This window comes from Xyrauchen texanus, chromosome 5 (genome assembly GCF_025860055.1).
Source record: "Xyrauchen texanus isolate HMW12.3.18 chromosome 5, RBS_HiC_50CHRs, whole genome shotgun sequence".
Taxonomy (NCBI): domain Eukaryota; kingdom Metazoa; phylum Chordata; class Actinopteri; order Cypriniformes; family Catostomidae; genus Xyrauchen; species Xyrauchen texanus.
The window spans coordinates 36952307-36973588 of record NC_068280.1 but is presented as its reverse complement, the minus strand read 5'-3'; the positions used below and the strand labels follow the sequence as shown (position 1 = coordinate 36973588).

General features: G+C 38.4%; 1 protein-coding gene across 1 annotated transcript in view; it reads right to left on the bottom strand.

Moving 5' to 3' along the window:
- The window catches only part of sorbs2a (sorbin and SH3 domain containing 2a), a 105736-nt gene that overhangs the window by 31743 nt on the left and 52711 nt on the right, over nucleotides 1–21282 (bottom strand). The window contains 9 exon segments of the mRNA XM_052126677.1: nucleotides 1853–1967; nucleotides 2064–2268; nucleotides 3118–3168; nucleotides 5626–5692; nucleotides 7277–7452; nucleotides 9155–9275; nucleotides 13669–14292; nucleotides 15621–16010; nucleotides 16635–16747. Of these exon segments, the coding sequence (XP_051982637.1) occupies nucleotides 1853–1967; nucleotides 2064–2268; nucleotides 3118–3168; nucleotides 5626–5692; nucleotides 7277–7452; nucleotides 9155–9275; nucleotides 13669–14292; nucleotides 15621–16010; nucleotides 16635–16747 (1862 nt within the window).

Sequence of the window (21282 nt, the reverse complement as noted above, 5' to 3'; positions counted from 1 at the left end):
GAAAATCAGTATAATCGAAAATGTACTATACATGCACTTTAGTTAAAGCAGATTGATTTTAAAAAAATAAAAAATTCAGACTTTACTCCTGGTATTTTGAAATGTGTTATTTGATCAAAATCTTGACCAATCGGTTCTTAGAGTTTGGCATTAACGTACTCATATTTCACTAGAATCAAATAGAGAGACAAAAAACTAAAACAAATTATGAACATGGCTGCAACTGACCTGACTTTGACCTGACTTTGCAGACATGCACTAAAAGCCACAGAAACCTAGATTTGATTTCATATGAAGTCAGAATTAGAAGTTGTACATTTCTGTTTTGCCCAAAAGAGGGAGACACACTGCTTTCTCAGTCTCTCTTTCTTTCTCTCTCTCTCTCTCTCTCTCTCTCTCTGATATTTTTCTATCTTCCTCCAGCTATGACAGCACATGCTGAGAAAGCTGCCCACTTTTGTTGACACCTTGGATATCTCCCACTGCCACATCCTGGGCATTTCTGCTGCGGACAGTGCTATGATTCAGCCCTCTGGCATTTCCATCACCTTGTTTCTTATTAAACAAACTCCTGGGTTCAACTGCAGATCTTTGTCTGACACCCTTCCAGCTTTTTAAGTCTACATTGCAAAACAGCCTCAAAAGTTCAACAACTGCCATCAAAGAAGCATGTAAACTGTGAAGCCTTTACATTATTTTAGTTTAAAATGTACTCTGAACCTTAAAAATGGCCTGTATTTATTGTAATATATGGAGTACATAACCCTACAGTGTTATTGTCAGACTGCTAAAACACCTAAATTTCCCACACGGGATCAATTTGTCTCTCTGTCTACCTGTCTATCTATTGATTTTGCTTCATTACACAGATATGCATTAGAGTGATAAGAAATTAAAGCAAGTAAAAAGGATAATGGAATTTGTACATGTTGCAGGCAAGATTTGAACCTGCATCATCCATATGAATGCCAAGGCTCATTATGTCACAAGCAAATGGCTCTGAGCCATTCATTTTAGTGGAAATACAAAAAAAAAAACACATAAAAAAACCCAAAACATTCAAACATCTTTATTAATGTATAACACTTTTACCAACTAAACCCCCCAAAAAAAGCTTGCTATAAACACCACAATTCTGATTATATGCAAACTCATGGCAAAACCGTTTAAAGCTGAAGTTTAAAGTTCCACTATTAGGTCAAATAGTCTATGACGCTGTGAGGGAAAACCCATCCCAAGCACTCATCCAATCAGCAAGTCCAAACATTTACATCTGATACTGTTCACTGTAACAAATGTTTTGTTAGGTAACAACATATGTGGGACTCCATGTGGTACAGTAACATCTAAACTACTGTAAAATTTAAGTTTTAGTAAAAAGCTAATAAATAAGTTAACCTGACTACACCAAATATACTGTATATATACATACATTTAATTTGTAAAGCTAAAATATAACTTGGCTGGAGTACAAACAATGAAATTTATAATTGTATTATGATACACTACAGACCAGTTTCTGGTACACAATTAAGGCTTTGCACTAGGCATAAAAAGATTTTCAAAGGAAATCTCTGCTGAAAGAGCAATTTAATCTATAACAAGAGATAATTTGTCTAGGAGACTGACCCTGTATGTTTGATTTTGTGATATATGAATATATAAGAAAAGCAGTTCACTGAATAATATTTAATTATTTTCAAAATGAAAGAGAACATAAGAACTCCAACTGAACTGGCACCTTAGAAACCTGGTTGAGTCCATATTATTTGAGAATGTTTATCCAAGTTGAAATGAAAATAATGAATAACAATAGCTGTAATAAAAGATGTAATTGAATAAGATCACTCACGGGCCTTTCCTGCTCAAGAATGGAGGATTTGCCTGGCTCATACTCAAAGATGCTGCGTGGTTCTGCCCGGTATTTACGCGTGTCCACTTTACGATCTAGAGGACCCCACTCATTTCTGTAGATTGGGATATCCCAAAGAGAGAATCAGAACCAATCACTGATCTGACGCCAGAGAAACTGAACATTTAATACATGAGGCCGGGTGTCTTACGGGTCGTGTGAGAGCTCTTTCTCTCTGTCCATGTCTCGAGAGCGAAGCTGGAGGAGTGAGGGCATTGGAGGGGGTGGTGGGGGCACGGGTGATGGCGTGAGCTCTCTGTGGATGGCACCGTCTGCCGTTTCTGAGGTATTTCGAGAGAGAGGCCGGTAGGTGTGTGTTCGAGGTGGCGGGTGGGCATGGACAGGGTTGTAGTTGTCTAAGGAAGAGGTATGAATATAATTTCAATATGAAGGATCAATGAAGTGATAAAAAGCTGTAATTTAGAGAATTTCTAAATTAAATAAATGCAGTGAAGAGATTATATTAGATTACATTTTAGAATTATAGTCTAAAAACATTTTCATGCGTAGGATTTAGACATGGATCACATTGTTATACAGTGTTAGATTTTAAGCAGGCAGATCATTATTTGAAGTTCAGTCATGAAACTCTAATTGGCACAAGCTGATGGGTCCTTTGAACATGTAGGGCTCTATTTTTGTGAGAGCGCTACTTCTAAGTGCAAATATTTTTGGTTACATTTTTCCATGTTTCAATAAATGCATGACATTTTTCTGAATCAGTGTCGACTGATTGAAGTGAAGTGTGTGCCGATACAATCACTGCTGTGCATAACACTTGTGCTCTTAAAATAGGGCCTGCAATCTTTTAGCCATTCAACTTGTGAATTAGCTCTTTGTCTAGCATTGTAATTGCCATAGTTGTTTGTAGGCAGTTACAGCTTGTTACATCGTCTTATTGCAGCACACTAAAGAGTTTTCTCATTGAAACCCTCCTCCTCCCCAGCAACACATGTTTAGATCAGCTTCAGGAGGATTGTAGGAACTGTAGGTCTAATTGTTCAGCAGCAAATGTCTGACATGCTCGACACATGCATGTATGTTCTTAACAGTAGCAAGTCTTCATACTAGCTAGATCTAGTACACCAAGACCATATTTGCAAACTTGTCATATCCATTTTAACACTTACAAATGTATTCAGAGTTGTCATGACTGAACTGAGGTTACTATCAGATCTTGACATTGAACAGACTTCAGAGCTTACCGTTGTTTATGATGGCATAGGTCGCATTACATGTGTCTGCATAATCATCATCTGGTCAAAACACATTGCAAAACACATAGAAAAACATGTACTCCTGTCATAAATTATTATATAACTGTTGCTGGAACATGCCAATTGTTAATTGATCAAATATTGATGTTGAACACTTAGACCTTTCAAATGTTGTTTAGCTTATTAACATTAATAACATTTTTGGATGGTACAGTATACAGTACATGGAAATCAATATCTCAGAAAAGATGAATCTTTCCCGTAGCGTAAGCTAGCTTACGCAATACGAGAGAACCTCTCGTAAGAGAAATACATAAACAAAGTGACGCATAGCCCGGCGCATTGTGCATCAACAGGTTTCAAACAGAAAAAAAAAACCTGTAATCTTTGTAAGATTAAATTAATAAAATAATAGGGAACACCGGGGCTAGTTGTTGAACACAGTACAGTTGTAACAAGGAATACATTTTAGTAACTATAAGGTTTGGAGTCAGAAGTCTAATAGTAAATGCTTACTTGTTCTTGCATTGGTTTTGTAAGTTGGTAAGGTAATTCAAAATAAGTAAGGTAATTCAAAATATGGTTCAAAACAACTGTAAATTTGAATGTTTTTGTGAATTATATACTCCAAACCTAAAATCCAATTAAAATAAATAGCTAATTAAACAAGTTGGCACAATAAAACCACAATGGAGTTCATTTAGGCAAGGGTCAACTTCTTAAGACACAAAAAGCTATTTTAAGACAACAGTTTTTGTTTTTTTACAAATGTCAGGTAAGGGCAGGCGGTAGGGCTGAAACAATTAGTCGTCGTTATCGACAAGGTTGACAATAAAAAATTGTCAACAGAAATTTCCATTGTCAAATAGTTGTTTGATCTCATTTAACGTAACATGAGATCACATTAAACTCTAATGATGATGTGCGAGAGCAGCACTGGAGTTCTTGTCTGACTGAGGAGAGGAAGAACTACACAGCTCACAGTCCAGGTGCATACTCTAAACTTTCCAAACAGCTTCAGGTGATGTAGATCGCAAAATATGAGGGAATTATAATGCAAAAATACAAAATAAGTAATTACAGAAGCATTGTGGAATATTTGGAGCTGGAGCTGACGCTCCGCTGAAGCAAAACTTGCATATCAGAGCATCATTAAATGAAACATCCCAGCGTTGCATCTTAAACGAGGAGTTATATTTAATGTGTTATAACTATTATTTAATATAATTATTAAAGTTCAAATAATACGGAAGCAGATCATTTAAATAACTACAAACTAGAAACTGGCATTTCTCTGTGCGGTCAGCTCCTCTTCTATGAGTTGTGCAGATGTCCCGATCTAAGGGGAAGAAATTGAAACTGCATCCAGCTGATGCACACTCTGTCGCGGGGAAGCTCGTGCCTCAAGCGCGCACGCTTGCTGCAGCTAGATTATAACGTGATTGCTCATGACTTTTTGAATCAAAATATGTCACTGTGCATTTCTTATCGTGAAGAAAATTGCCAATACACAGCTTTAAACTAAACATAAGAGAATGTTTGTTTTTTGTGAGTTAAAGATGGATTGAAGTGAACTAAAAGGTGAGAGAGGTTAGTCTTCGCCCCATTATACACTGCAACAAAATAAATGTTTGATTTGTTTTTGTTTGTTTTCCAATTTTAATATCTAAAACAACGTACATTTACTTTAGCAGCTATACTGCAGAATACTGTTTTTTTATCTGAGAATGTTGAAAATAATATTAAAAATAAGAATATTTTAAACTATCTAAAATGCATTCACCATAGAAGCAGCATATAAGATATTAGATGCACTTGCAGAAATATAACCAAGTGAAAAAATACACTTATATTTAAGATACATTTTCTTATAGCAAGCCTTAATATCATATATGTTGCTTCTCAAGTAAATGTATCTTGTTTTAAGGATTTAAAAAATTTTATGAAAAAAAGAAGACAAAAAACTTGATAACAATAGGATTTTTTGTAGTGAATTTCTTTACGTAATTAAATTTAATAATAAAAAAAATGTCCCGTTTAATTGGAACTTTAAAGTGAATGTCATTTAGAGGTATTTTTAAAAGATGATTTTGTCCTCTTTATTGTTAGTAAGCACATTTAATACAACCTTTTAAGTCAGGACACATGATGAATAATCAGATAAGATCTAATGATTAATCGTTGCAACAAATAATAATTGTTAGATTTTGTTTAATGGCAGGTTTTCATTGTGACATCTTCAACAACTACTGGGGCACGTGTTTTACATGAACTGTATCCAAAGCAATAATGTTGGAAATGTTCAACAGCTTTTTTGTAGCAAAGACGTTTACATCAAAATTAACCTCCCCTTAGAAATATTCACAGGAGTAAAAAGTGTGACAACTAACCTGGTCCTCCCTAATTGTACGTGTGTATGTGTTGGTGAACTAAAAATTAATTCTGCATGGTGTCAATGTTCTATGTATCCTCCCACTTGTTTGTCATAATACACACCTGGTTTATGAACCATGTGGATCTGTTTGAACATGGTCTTGTACCAGTCCTTGGGTCTGTCCACAGTCTGAATAGACACACGCACACACGCATGCACACACACACAGTTGACTTGTCAGTTTGTTGGTTAAGCAAGCATTAAAAGCTAACAGCATTTTCATTACAATCCTGACAACAATCAAAATCACCAAAGCAGAGAGAGAGAGAGAGAGAGAGAGAACCAGAGAGGGAGTGTCATAGTAACCTGCCATAAAAAAGCCAGGAATGTTCTCTTCTGCTCATACACAAACAAACACACTAACACACGTTCACAGGCAGTCTGAATTGCTGATATCTCAAAAGCATTGCCCCAACAACAATAAAAGGATAAAATGTCAAAACAACCTGAACACAAATCAAGAAAAATTGCATCAAAACCAGATAATTAATGGGTGATCTCTTGTTAAAAACTGACCAATGACAACTAACAGGTGTCATGCTATTAAACAAACATTGACTGCTTAGTTTGTTTATACCCTTTAACCTTTAATGCTAACCAACTAATGACTGTGAAACTGTGTACAATCTAGATTTAAAAAATGTTCTGAAGAAAATGTGAGTGGTGCTTGCCTGTACAAAACTTGCCGCAATTCTAGGGTTTTTCGGGTGGTTGCCAAGGCATTGCTAAGCAGTTGCTAAGGTGTCCTGAGTGGTTGTTAAGACTTTGCTACAGAGGTGGTTGCTAGGGTGATTTGGTTGTTTGTGTAGGTAGTTTCTTGCTAGCCCAAGTCAAAAAAGCCCACCTCCAAGTCTCTATAATATTCTGGTAACTAGATATTGCTCAGGTCCCACCCTTAAAATCCCATATGGATTTATTATATATTTTGGCTTGTTTTATTGCCACAAGTCATAAGTCAGATTGCTTAGAAATGTAATAGTACTACTTTCCTCAGCAAGCCACATAATTTGAGGTATTATTCATGTCCATAGTACAAATGGTGGGAAATGGGTTGCATGCTGAATTTTTATATTTTGGGTTAGGTGTTGCTCAGATCCCTAACCATAAGTATGAGCAATAATAATGTCGGCATTTAAAATTAACTAATAAATTATGTTTGCTACAGTGAAACATAACTGATATAACACATGTACATAGGCAAAATAGTTGTTAAAAAAAGTGATCTGTTCACCTTAGTTGCTGTAATTACTAAAGGCTATCTTAAATAAAAAAGTAGTTAAGCTCAATTTAAGCTTATTTTTTTTTACTATTCTTTCTTGTTTAAATTAAGTTACCATTACTCTCTTAACTCAAATGTAATATAATAATTGATTAGAAGAATTCCTCTCTACTCAATTGTATTTTACAAAAGAGCAGATTTATGTGCACTAAGAAGTTAGGAGAATCCAAAGTGCCAAATGGCTAACCCAGAATCCAGTTATACTGTATAAGATGTGCTACAGCTAAATGTAAATAATTAAATAAAAACAATGATACATTAAATCACAGAGGAGTTAAGTTTACTTGTATCTAGTAAACTGTACTTAAATAATTAAGTTCACTTTACTTTAGCCAAATAAATATGTTTACTTAGAAAAAGCATGCAAACGATTGCCTTAAAAAAAATAGAAGTAAGGTCAACTAATTTGATTTTAAAGTGTAGATATTACTCACCGTACGAATGGCAATGGGAATGCCTGACTCATCCACTGGACCAATGCCTTCGTAATGAGGCGCTTTTATGATGGACATCCTCTTCTCTTCCTCTGAGAAACGAGCCATGGGCACAGAGCTACTGACCACTGTCTGACCAGACACCACAGTTTCTCTTTTGAATTTCTCTGAACCCTCTGAGAGAGTGAGAGAGAGACAAGTTAGAGACAGATGACAAAACAGAGAGTAAAAAAGAACAAAGAGAGAGAGAGACAGAAAGAGAGCCATAGAGACTAAATGGAAACTAATACTGTAGCATGTTCCAGCTCAACAGTGATATTTTACCCAGACAAGTCAAACCTAATCTAATCAAACAGGAACACTGACATGGCACAAAATGTTCACCCTGAAGCATCCTGAACTATGAAATTTGGATGATGCAGCATAAACAAGACAGCTGGTACTTTCCAGGAATAGGGTACAAATTGGTGTACCATGACTTTTTTTAAAAACAATTAAAGCACATTTCCAGTGTTGTATGCTGTAATAAATTACAAATATGCTAGAAAAATTATCTAACATAAAATGAACCTAGCATGAAGTATAGCTAGTATTAAACACATCCAGTAATCTACTGAACTGATATTAAATTAATTGTAGTAAACATTTCCATTTAATAACTCATTTTTAAATGACCACAATGTTCTTTAGCTGTGTCACACATTATGTGCACAACAAGCCTTTTCCAACACAATTTTCCCCATTACAAAAAATTCATACATTCCTTAAAATTGTGATTACACAAGTACGTATTGAGTAATATTAATTGACTACATGTTCTTACCATAGGATTATGGTTAGGGTTTGGTTTAGCATTAGTTGCTTGTAATTATGCAAAAGTTACAGTTATTACTTTAGACATTACATGCAACGTGTAACAAGGACAATTTTGGTAACATAACTCATACTGAAAAATTGTAAAAACACCTCATATAATATTTAGAAAGACTTCTTGAGGATCAAACACCTACTTTCAATGATCATTTGTTGAAGAAAAAAAAGTGTGACTTAATGTTAAAGAGTTTCATGCTCTATTTTGTACCCTGCTTTCCACTAGTGGTACCAAAGTAATGACCTCTTGGAGACACTAAAGCAAAGAACACTATTTGTCAGCATCTTTCTTTAAGCTACTACAAAATGTATGAATCTGCATCCCTAAGCAAATCCTCAGAAAGGGGTCAGAGTTTTGCCACTCCTCAGTTGTACTCTGTTCAAGTACATTATCGATTGCTCTGTTCTGGCTTAATGGATGCAAATACATCATATCCTGAGGACTGGACTGCTCTGCAGCTGCCAATATAAACAAGAATTGTGCATTACAAATCCATAATATCAGAGTGCTAAAACTAGGACTCAACCAATAGAAGGACAAAAAGACAACTGAAGCAGAGACAAGTATCCAGGTTGCTACAATGAGCGATTCCATTGAACATCTAGTCACTGGATTAGACTGTTTGTGATGTTCATGACACTGAAAATAGTCTGTGAAATACAGTAGTTAGCGATTATCACTTATTGATTTAGCAAAACAACTTTGCTTGACAACAAAGTCTACAGACATTGTCCACTATTTGTTTCAGCATTGTCTTTACAACCATTTTCAAAAACAGATTATTTGATTGTTTTATTCTTTGAAAGAGCTACCAATAAGTTTGATAAAAAACTGGTAATGTTGTAGCAATGTTTTCAGATTTACCCTCAGATTTACAGTAGTCAGTCAGACAGTCACTTCCTGTCTAAGTGGGTGGTTCTTTGCCTGAATAAGCAACAATATGCTCTTAATGTTGATAGTCTGAACTCTGGCTTGGAATACAATCCTGCATGGGACTATCTCCTCACCTGAACTCCAACCCTGCCGGACTTTTACCAGGCCTGGGCTGAGGGTTGGGGGAGAAGGAGGGTATGCAGGAGGAGAGAAGTGTCTTTGAGAGCGAGAGCTTCCATTCACTGCAATCTGACCCTGTGCAAAAGACAAAAACAAATTATAAGATACGTAATTAAGGGTATTGTAGCTTGTAGAGTCATTTTATGTCAATCAAGTATGAGTGGGTGAATACTCTTGGACTACAAGAGGTTAGAACAAATTAAAGACATCAGAGCACACAAAGACACAAATCTGTATTACAAGTACAACAAATGTACTTGACAGAGAAGAAAACACAGAATTACATAATAACATAATGTTGTAATCAACAGATGTTGATTCTCTAGAAACAGAGAAATTATGTATAACAAATGGAGATATCATAAAATATGTTATAACACATACTGCAACAACAAACACAAATTAAAAGTAACTTTTTTACATAATGGCTGCAGGACAAACTAAGAAAGTAAGAGTGTTAACACTGGAATATAGATACATTACACATTCATATTCAAAAAACATTCAAAGTCTTCAGTCATTGTGGCAGTCAATGTAAAAGTCAACATGAAATCAAAATTGACACTACAGTACACTTCTTGGTCTTTGTGCATGATCCATTGGTGTAAAAACTGTTTGTTTTAGAAATATTTTGTCAAAATGTAATAACTTTCCTTTTCTGCTGACGTCATCTATGTGGCATGAGAGGGGACAATAATGTTAACCAATAGCCAATAACAATAAAAAGCTATTACGGTCCTGTTTTGAGCTACTAGGTATTGTAGCCTTTCTAAAATATTGAAAATAAGCTGCCACAATGATGTTTAACCCCATTTGAAAGAAAGATGTAGTCATCATTGGGATTAGAGGTCTGCAACCTGACCCTCGCCTGATGGGACCAGAGAACCAGACGGGTTTCGGGCCATGTTCAGGTTAGTATTTCAAGTAGGACTTCGGGTTGGGGTTTGCAATTAATTAAAAAATAGACAGGCTTAATGAACTTGTTTCGCGCATGCGCTCTCACTCACAGACGTGTGAACGGATGAGTTAGTTCCATTAACACCAAACATGTTTTTGCACGGGTCTGTTCTGTTTTCCCATTGTTTAAACACATGCTGGACAATTGTCTTTGACATTTTCACCGCATTTCGCATTTTCTTCAGCGGCTTGCGCCGGGCCGGCATATTTTAAACACCATGTCAAATTAAAAAGAACCTAAAATTTTCAAAAACGCATGTTGAGACACCTGCTCTCTGTTTCATTCTTTGTGCTGCGTCTATATTGTTTTTAAGCACAGTTGTCACAAAGAGTCAACATTCTAAACAAGTTCAGGCTGCATAGAGGGGACTGTTGCATTGTTTTATATTCCAGATTGTTCTGCACCAAGTGAAGTTTCAGAAAATAAACGGTAAGGCAATGCTTTTTTCCCCTTCTGCTATAGTGTACTAAGGGGCTTCTGTGTCTTGTCAAAACTGTGTATGCTTATTGTATGTTTCAATACTGTTACAAATGTTGCCTATATGCTTATATAAATACAGCCTATTGCATCAGTAGTCAGTAGGAGAAGAAATTATAACGATAGTGAGCGATTTCGGGTTCTGGTTCAGGCTTAAAATCTGACGGTATTGTTCAGGACAGGTCGGGTGTGGCCACATGGTCTCGGGTACGGGTCAGGTTCGGGTTTCATTTTAAGGCCTATGCAGTCCTCTAATTGGGATATGTCAAGATATAAATGGTCGTATTCATGGGATCACATTTCCAATGAATATTCTGTTTAACTCAAAGATGCATCACAATATGCAAGTAAAATGGGTTGTGAATGCCACTTAATGCTGACTTTAATGGGAAACCGTACACATAGCACGCAATGGAAAACTGCATAGACAGACAGAGTTTCACCTAGTGAAATACACATTAGTAGACACATTATTGCTTATGGCCCAATTTTAGACTAGGCTAGTGAAGACATACAATAACCAGTAGATTCAAACAGACATGACATCAGACTGAGGTGAGGTGCATTCGAGGTCAGTCGAGTGTGATATTTACATTAGTGCCTGTGGCGGCAGGGTTGGGAACATCATCAGGGGTATTGGAGGCATGGCTGAGTGTGGGGGATGGGGTGGGTGTGGCTGCGGGGGAGGAGTCCATGCCACAGATCTGCAGCACCTCCAGCACAACCGTGGATGATGAATAATGGCTCAGTGCTGACATGGTTATTGGTGACGCAGCAGGAGAGGCCGACATTAGCCAGAAATGTTCCATAGGGGCATAGGGCCTCGGCGAATGGGCCTTGGACAATATCCCTGAAAGGAAGTTAGTGGAGTCCTGACTGGCCCTGCTATAGCCACTGGGTCTGGGGAGGGCAGTCCAGAGAAGAATGATCCGGTGCCCCCTATTACTGGGGAAACCTCATTCTGATGGAGGCAGGTGAGAAGGTATAATAAGGAGGAAGAGAAGAACTTATGGTGAACACAAAGCAAAGCTGGTGAGGAAGAAGTGACATAAGCTAAACACAGGTGGACTGAACATGTTGAGCAATAGAGTGAACATGGAACATCTGTGGGAAGGAATGAAGGTTAGAGGTACCTGGCCGAAAAATTATCTCATGAGTTAAACAAAATGTAAAGGGTCATATCATTCATTGTTTAATTATTAAATTTCTTCCCTGAGGTCCACTTAATTTGTTAGTAAAGTTCTGTTTGTGTCAAAAAAACACTCATCATTATATTTTTCATTACCATTTTCCACCCTCACAGACCCTTACACCTGTTTTACACCACACACCAAAACAGCGCATACGTCAAGCTGCAGCGTAACTACAGCGGGTTTGTGATGAGCCTACACACTAGCCACGACAGAGCTTCAGCTCTATACAGAAAATAAAGTGATTTCTGATAACACAAACACCAAAGTGTTGATATAAAAAGTCAGTGTTTATAGCAATAAGTGTTTCTCAACTGGTGGGTCGCGACCCAAATGTGGGCAGCTGGTCTATTCGGACTAGGTCAAGGATAGCAGGGAAAGAACATGCCATGAAAACTGGAAAAAGTTTCACTGGCCATCTAAGTGAAATTTAGGGCTGCCCAGGTAAATTGAATGGTAATCTCACATTCATCGCTTTTTATGTGCTAAAGGCTTCTGATTTGCAACACGATATTTTTGTGGTGTGATTCAAGCTGGGTTTTTGCGTGAGTGTAACGGAACCACTAGCGCCAATGATCTGCTCTGCTTTATAACTGTGGTGCGAACGCATCAACCAGACTTTAATCGATATTAAAGGCTCAAAATCAAAACTGATGTGGCCCGTTTGAATTCTAGTGAGGTTTTTCTAGTTTAATTCACTATGAATGTAGTCAAAGTCCTCAAACAGACAACCCCGATTTTATAAACAGCACTGAGGTAGAAGAGAGCAACCGTGTGCTATGAGACAATATATATATATATATATATATATATATATATATATATATTTTTTTATTTTTTTTTTATTATTATTTTTTATACATCTTCACAATTAAAACAAATGTCACAATTTTACAGTAGTAAAAGTAACTATAATATTTGGACAAAAATGTTACAGTTTCATATTAAATAATCTATTAGACATCTATTGCATGTGGAAATGGCATCAAGCCCAACAGATTTCTTATTTCAAACAATGTGTGAGTTGTTCTCTCCAGTATTTTCTGTTGCTTTATAAAAGGCTAAATAAACAATGATAATAGATAAAAAAACAGGTTTGTAGTGCATTTTCACCATATGAGTTCAATACGCTACACTGGGCAAAATAGTCTCAAGAGTCGAAACTCTCGTCTTACTGTTGCATCTGGGATGCTCCTGCTATGTGGCACAGCACGGCTTGCGTGCCAATGTGAATAGTTAAACTGATAATATGGGTGTTGGAAAAAATTATGCGCTGTTTACACACTGCTTTCACATGCTGTGTGAAACAGGTCTTAGAATTAAATGGGCTGTGTTTTGCTGCTGTGCCTTTAAGAAACACCCCCTTAGCATTTGAACTGAGAAACAGTGGTTGCTTCATTCCAGGAACAGCACAAGGTTGTCAGACTATCCCTCATTTTAGTCTTATAGTTATTATTTCTGTTGCTTGGTAGGGAATAATAGCTTATGTCCATTTTCTTTCCTTATGACCTCACTGTGACTGGCCAGGTAAATATTGATGTTTTTGACAAGTAAATAAAAGCCAAGGATTTCTGAACAAGCTATTTTTGCAGTTTGGTTTCAAATATTCTTTTTTGGAGCGGGGAACAAGTTTTGAGTTTTTAAAGTTACAGTCTTAATAGTACAATGAACCAAGATTCCTCATGATATGACCCCTTTAACAATAAACACATACATTAAATCATCATGGTATACGTGAATGCTCACTCTATTCTCAGGTGAGAGTGAATGGGTGCTGTTAAGAGTCTGTTAGTTTAAAAAGTGAGAGTTATACATTATCACTGTAAATGAATGACTGTAATACCACCAAAATGCCCGCTAGTCTTGGTGGTACAAGAGAGGGTGGCATGGAGTCAGCTGGGTCCAGTGCATTTGTCCTGGATTCAGTCTCACACCCTGACTGGGTCACTGATTGGGGTTCTGGAGTGCGGGGAGCGAACTGGATGGAGAGAGAGGCTACGTGTGTTTCTGAAGTGCCAGTGGAGTCTTGCTGTGGAGGAATGGGAAGTGTACTAGTGTATGTAATTTTTGCGAATGGCTTAGTTTTAGACTTTGGGTCAGTTTTATTTATAGTTATCTTGTTAGCATTAGCCTGCGAGTCTGCATTCAGGTGGTCAGTGGTGAATTTTGATGTGGACAATTTGCTCTCCAGAATCTGGGTGATAAAACTGTTAGCATTAGCATTAGCCTGTTGGGAGAGGGGGGACTCCTCGAAGGCATCTCTGGATGTGATAGTGGAGGTTCGGTTGGTCTTGGAGGAGCAGTATGAGGAGGTGGCACTAGATTTTATGGCATAAGAGTCTGTGGTAACAACATCATCACTCTGTAAGAGAGAGAGGGAGGAGTCTGGGAGCATTTGGAGGGAGATGTAAGAGGGGGGGTTAGGAATCACGTGACAGCTCTCTCTCCGAGGGGGCGGCAGTGGGACCTGACAGAGAAAAGTCCAGCATAAACAAAGGATATGTTTGAAAAATGAGAATTTTTACAATCTTGCTGACTAAAAAGAAATAGACAAATTAAAACATAGCAAATTCATCCATTGAGAATGGCTGTTTGTATTCTCTGAATGATTTGTATATAATTAGACTGTTCAAGGGTGAAGATAACACATCTAAACCCTACTTCAAAAAGGACCATGACCAATATAAATTCAAACAGTCATAAAGCACAATAATTTGGGAGTTAAAAGTGATGTGTGTAATTTTTCTGATTTCAATATCTTTTATTTTATCCCAGCTTACCATGCAGGGACAAATAAAAATAAGCCATTTGTAGGTTGATTTCCCAGTATTAACGGGTTAAACTGAATTGTAAACTGTTACTCTGTGGTGCCATCAGAACATCCCTACCAGCCCGACAGAGCAAGGGTTGAGATATCTGTTTTTCAAACAATGGAAAACGTGGGAACTGCTCAGGAGACATTTTTAACCCTTAAATGCATGGGAATTTTCCTAGACACTCTTACATATTCAGGTCTTTAGAGACCCGGCACTAATATCTATAAATAAATGGATGTAGAAAATGCCCAGATAATGTAAAATGTTAAAAATATTTTCAACACAATTAGACAACAATAAATTAAAACATATTTTGATATATTTGTATGCTTTATTTGACATAAATTAAAGAGATAAATCAACAAATCAGGCAAATCTAGAACAGGATTCATTATTTTCACACTGAAATGTCATGAGATGCAATAGGCTGTCAAACACATAATCTACACGAGTAATGTATGTATAATTTATGTGTAGCCTGGGCTGGACTGGGAAGAGAAATCGGCCTGGGATTTTACATGGCAACTGGGGGCTTCTGCATATCACGGCGGTGTTTTTTGCTCTGTTCTGCATAACGCAGTGGCAAATATTTGCTTATCGAGGCCCATTCGGCACCTTTCGTGGCCGAACCACCGGCCCGCTCGATTCTCCCGCTGGCCAGTCCACCCTGATCACCCCCTAAGTGCATCGCCCCACCGGGAAAATGCCGGTATGCCAGATTGCAAGTCCAGCCATGTGTGTAGCTTACTGACCGAAAGGTTGGGGGTTCAAGCCCTAGCACCGCCAAGATACCACTGGCCCTTGAGCAAGGCCCTTGACCCTATCTGCTCCAGGGGCGCTGTATCATGACTGACCCTGCGCTCTGACGCCAGCTTAGTTGGGATATGTGAAAACAACTGCATTTCATTGGCCCTGTACCTGTACTCTGCACAATGACAATAAAGTTGAATCTTAATCTTAATCTTAAGCGTCATGGTACCTGGCAAATACCATCCCTACAGTGAAGCATGGTGGTGGCAGCATCATGCTGTGGGGATGAGGGACTGCGGCAGGCAGAGAGACTAGTCAGGATCGAGGGAAAGATGAATGCAGCAATGTACAGAGACATCCTTGATGAAAACCAGAGCGCGCTGGACCTCAGACTGGGGTGAAGGTTCATCTTCCAACAGGACAATGACCCTAAGCACACAGCCAAGATAACAAAGGAGTGCCATGGGACAACTCTGTGAATGCCCTTGAGTGGCCCAGCCAGAGCCCAGACTTGAACCCGATTGAACATCTCTGGAGAGATCTGAAAAAGTCTGTGCACCAACTCTCCCCATCCAACCTGATGGAGCTTGAGAGGTCCTGCAAAGAAGAAGGGGAGAAACTGCCCAAAAATAGGTGTGCCAAGCTTGTAGCATCATACTCAAAAAGACTTGAGGCTGTAATTGGTGCCAAAGGTGCTACAACAAAGTATTGAACAAAGGCTGTGAATACTTATGTATGTGATTTTTTTTTTTCTTTTCGTTTTTTCTTCTTAATACATTTGCAAAGATTTCAAACAAACTTTTCATGTTGTCATTATGGGGTATTGTTTGTAGAATTTTGAGGAAAATAATGAATTTAATCAATTTTGGAATAAGGCTGTAACATAACAAAATGTGGAAAAAGTGAAGCGCTGTGAATACTCTCCGGATGCACTGTAGATTGAGGCATCCTAAAATGGATGAGGTGCAGGGGATGGAATGAGGTCCCGGGTCTCTAATGACTAAAGGTATGTGTTTAAGGGTTAAACATTAAATTGTGCAGTTCTGTTTGGTGATGCTAGTGGCACAAAATTACACACCTCGCCTTTAAAACATACAAAAGAAGGATAGGCTGATATGAATAAGTGAACATAACATAAAATATAACTGCTGTTTGATTAAACAAGAATGCATTAGCAGCCTATCCTAGCCAAATATAATACAAAACAAACAAACAAAAACATGCATTATAAAGAAAAATATACCGGTATGGGAGATTTCTTGTCTTGCAGGTTGGGTCTGACATTACGAAAGCCTTTAGCAGTCATGGAGTCTCCATTCCTCAAATCATCAGACACACTATGTGAACGCCAGGCATCTACAAACAGACAATTCAGCTCAGTGAAGCAGACACCATAAAAACAAATATATTAACACTCAGTACACACAAATGTGCACACGCACACACCACTATATGCATGCATAGATAAGGTAAATACAGTATATTAAAATAGTATTTCTATCCATATTGCTTATTTTGATACATCTCTGAACATCAAATTTCATGATGCTGATAGTCACACTGCAGGTCAATTTTCATATTTTGCTTGAAATTGTAATAAAAATAAAACATAAATAAATTATTTTAAATATATAATTGTATATTTATGGACAAAACCTGCATTCTTTAATGTCCAGCCAAAAAATTCAAATATAAGAATACAGTAATAAATAAAATATTTCTTTGAGGACAATATAACACACAAACACACACGCACGCACACACGTGCACTTTTTGCACCAAAATACAGTCACTAATAAACAACTAACAAGACACAACAGTTACAGTAGAGATACAGAGGAAGAACTGAGGCATGTCAACAAAGTGATGGACAGTTTCAAAATGAAATTCAGATTCAATGTGGCAAATTCAAGACAAGCACCACGATGCAATGACTGTTCATGCCCCTAAAATCACCCGTGATGTGCCTTTTACGTCAAATCTATTTTAACCTCTGATTAGCGAGATACTGCATTTGCAAAGAAGTTAGAGGATGCTGTTTTGTTCTCAGTAATGTTTTAGATTAGATTATATTAGATTAAACTTTAAAGTCATTGTGCAGATTACAAGTACAAAGACAACAAAATGCAGTTTGCATCCAACCAGAAGTGCAAAAAAGCAGAAAGGTGCAATGTGATATTCAAGTGTAGACAGGTGGTGCAAAGGCAGGACAAGAAATATATTGCAGTGTTATAAGAGCAGAATAAATATGGCTATGTAATATGAACAGTGTATGAACAACATGTACAGTTATGTGTAATGTATTAGAAATTATAAGAAAAACAGAGTAAATATGGATTTACTGTATGAACCATATAGACAGATATAAACAGTATGTACAGCTATGTGCAGGATGAATAGTATGAAGAGCAGTAGAATATGGCTATGTATAGGTGTAATTACAGTATGTTCATTTTAAATAAATAAATAGAACAGAATGGGTGGGATAGGGTAGTGCAAATTGTCCGGGGGGGTCAATTGTCACCGGGATGCAGATGCGTTGGGCAGTTTTCACCACCGTCTGCAGTGCTTTCCAGTCATGGGCAGAGCAGTTGCTATACCAAACTGTGATGAGGATGCTCTCGATGGTGCAGCGGTAGAAGTTCACCAGGATCTGAGGAGATAGGTGGACCTTCTTGAGTCTCCTCAGAAAGAAGAAATGCTGGTGAGCCTTCTTGATCAGGGTAGAGGTGTTGAGGGTTCAAGACGAGCTGATGAGACCAATCACCGTAGTGTCATCTGCAAACTTGACAATGGTGTTAGAGCCATGTACAGGTGTGCAGACATAGGTGAAGAGGGAGTAAAGGAGAGGGCTCAGCACACATCCCTGTGGTACGCCAGTATTCATGGTGATGGTTGAGGAAATGTGATTATCTAACCTAACAGACTGAGGTCTGTTGGTTAGGAAGCCCAGAATCCAGTTACAGAGGGAGGAATTGATGCCCAGTTCACTGAGTTTGGTGATCAGTTTGGAGGGAATGATGGAGTTGAATGCTGAATTAAAGTCAATGAACAGCATTCTCACATAGGTGTTTCTATTTTCAAGGTGGGACAGGGCAGAGTGAAGTGCCGTAGAGATGGCATCCTCTGAGCTCCTGTTCTGAAGGTAGGCGAATTGGAAGGGGTCCAGTGAGGGTGGTAAGCAGGTCTTGAGATGGGCCAGGACCAGCCTCTCTAAGCACTTCATAATGATCAGGGTGAGTGCAACTGGACGGTAGTCATTAAGGCTTGTTGCATTGGAGTGTTTTATCACCGGCACGATGGAGGTGGTTTTAAAGCACGCGGGGACAGCTGCTTGGGCTAGTGACATATTAAATATGTCAGTCCAAACCTCAGTCAGCTGTACAGCACAGGCCCCGAGAATGCGTCTGGGGATACCATCAGGACCAGCAGCCTTGCGTGCATTAATCCTGCTCAGTGCCACACACACACATCGGTGGTGGAGAGTGTGAGGGGCTGGTGAACTGCAGAGACCACAGCCTTGATGGCCACTTCCTTGTTGTCCCTATTGAAGCGACCATAGACGTGGTTCAGCTCATAAGGCTAGGAGGTGTCGGTGACAGGGGGGGTGGAGTTAGTAACTTTGTAGTCTGTGATGGCCTGGATGCCTTGCCACATGCGTCGGGGGTCAGAGTTGTTCTTGAAGTGATCCTCAATCCTTAGCTTGTGGTTGTGCTTGGCCTTTTTGATGCCCCCTATTCAGGTTAGCCCTGGATGAACTATAGGCTTGAGCATCACCTGATCTGAATGCAATATCTCGTGCTTTCAGCAGGAGTCTGACCTCACTGTTCATCCATGGCTTCTGATTAGGGAAAGTGGTAATCCATTTGAGGGTGGTGACACTGTTGATGTTTGAGTTGATACAGTCCAGAACGGAGGAGGCATATGAATCAAAGTCCGTGTGGGAGTTGTGGGTGGCCTGAGTTGCGAACACTGTCCAGTCAGTGTTTCCAAAACAGTCAGTTCCCTCTGGCCACACTTTGACTGTCCTTAATGTTGGTTTCACACGTTTGATGAGTGCTAAATACTTGGGCAGTAGAAACAAAGAGAGGTGATCTGAGTGTCCTAGATGGGGAAGGTGAGCAGCTTTGTATGCATCAGCTATATTTATGTAGACTTGTTCTAAAATCTTTCCTCCTCTTGTGGGGCATGATACATTTTGATGGAATTTAGGCAGTACAGTCTTTAAATTCGAGTGGTTGAATGTAGGCTGCCTCGGGATGCAGAGTTTGTTTTTTACTGATAGCAGAATGCAGTTCTTTCATGGCATTTTCACTGTTTTTACCGAGATAAACAAGCATATTACCACTAATTTGCAGAATCTGGAGAGATACTGAGCATCGCAATGCGTTAGCGCTGCCATCTTTTATCTTTTAAGGTTTGGATCAGGACTTTTAATGTATTTAATACTAAATTGTTTCTGAAAATCGTCCGCATTGCCTTTCACATCACATCCATTCAAAAAAGTAAGTGAAAGAATGCAGTTTTTGTCTCGGTACTGCCGGGTACATCGGTACATCCTCCGTGAGCGGGGCATGAGTGAAGCGTAAGCAGCGTGTTTTCATTTTGGTGGCCATATTATTTTCGGCGTTGAGGCTATTTTTGCCACAAAGCTCACGCTGAGCTCAATGGTTCTGGTTGCAGTACAACATTAAATAATCAGGAGATTATTGAAAAGACATAAAAGCAAATCAAAATGATGTATGTCATGAGGGAAAGGAGGGGGGAGTGTGACGAGGAGGGCGGGGCCGGGACTATGCACGCCCGGCACCCAATCGGGCTAATCAGCCGAGGAGAGGAATAAATGCAGCCGGATGTGGCAGTTCGAGGGAGAGAGAGAGAGAGAGAGAGTGCGCCACATGCAGCTGCCACATGTGCTTTTGTGTTTGTGTCTTTTGTTAGTTTTTTTGTTTGTTTTTAGTTACTTAATACAATTGTTCATTGTTAGTTCATAGTACATTAACTAATGTAGAACTTTTGATTTAAAATATCAAATACTATATATTTAAATTAACAAGAACAAAGATTAATGAATGCTGTAAAAGTGTTTTTCATTGTTAGTTCATTGTTAACTAATGTTAAAAAATGGAACCTAAAATGGAACCACATAGAAGCATACAGTACATGCAAAACATGTATAAAAGAAAGTAAAGCATATGCAATATATAATTCACATTAATGCTCCAAAATATACAACAACTATTATATTATAGCAATTTAAATTTGGTTGACTGTTTTTATAAAGTTAGTTAGATAGATTTCCAAACATCTGAAATATCTATACTTTTTTGCAGTATATTATTAGTGAAGTATTATGGAAAATTGACAATTTGTGCATTAGCTAAAAACAATTTAAGAGGTGGGCTATGTGTTGCAAACATTCAGGGTGGGCTGTAGACCACCCCAACCAATCACAAATCAGCACCAGAAATTTGTAGTATTTTTATTTATTTTCTTTTTGTCATTGGCCGAAAGTAACGACACACTCAAGAAATGGCTGCTGCAAACCAGAGAGTCAGGAAACACCAAGCCTTGTGGTGTCTCTAGCAGTGACTACGTGGCTTATGTTAATGTACCACAGACACCCTCTTGTACCACGCACATCAAATATCTCCTTCCACCTCAGTTCCCCAAAATCACGGCGTGGGTGTTCGTGACATACTAGACCAGAATTGTAAAGCACCATACCCGCCAATATAAGCTGATGGTGCCGTTCAAAGCAATGGCTAGATAGTGTGTTTTGAAGGACATGTGCTTCTGTTTCTCCTGTTGTACGTTTGGTGTCACTGAGAAATGCTGTCTTCACCTCGCGTCTTTCATCTCTTTTATTTACATCTTTTTATAGTGCTGTG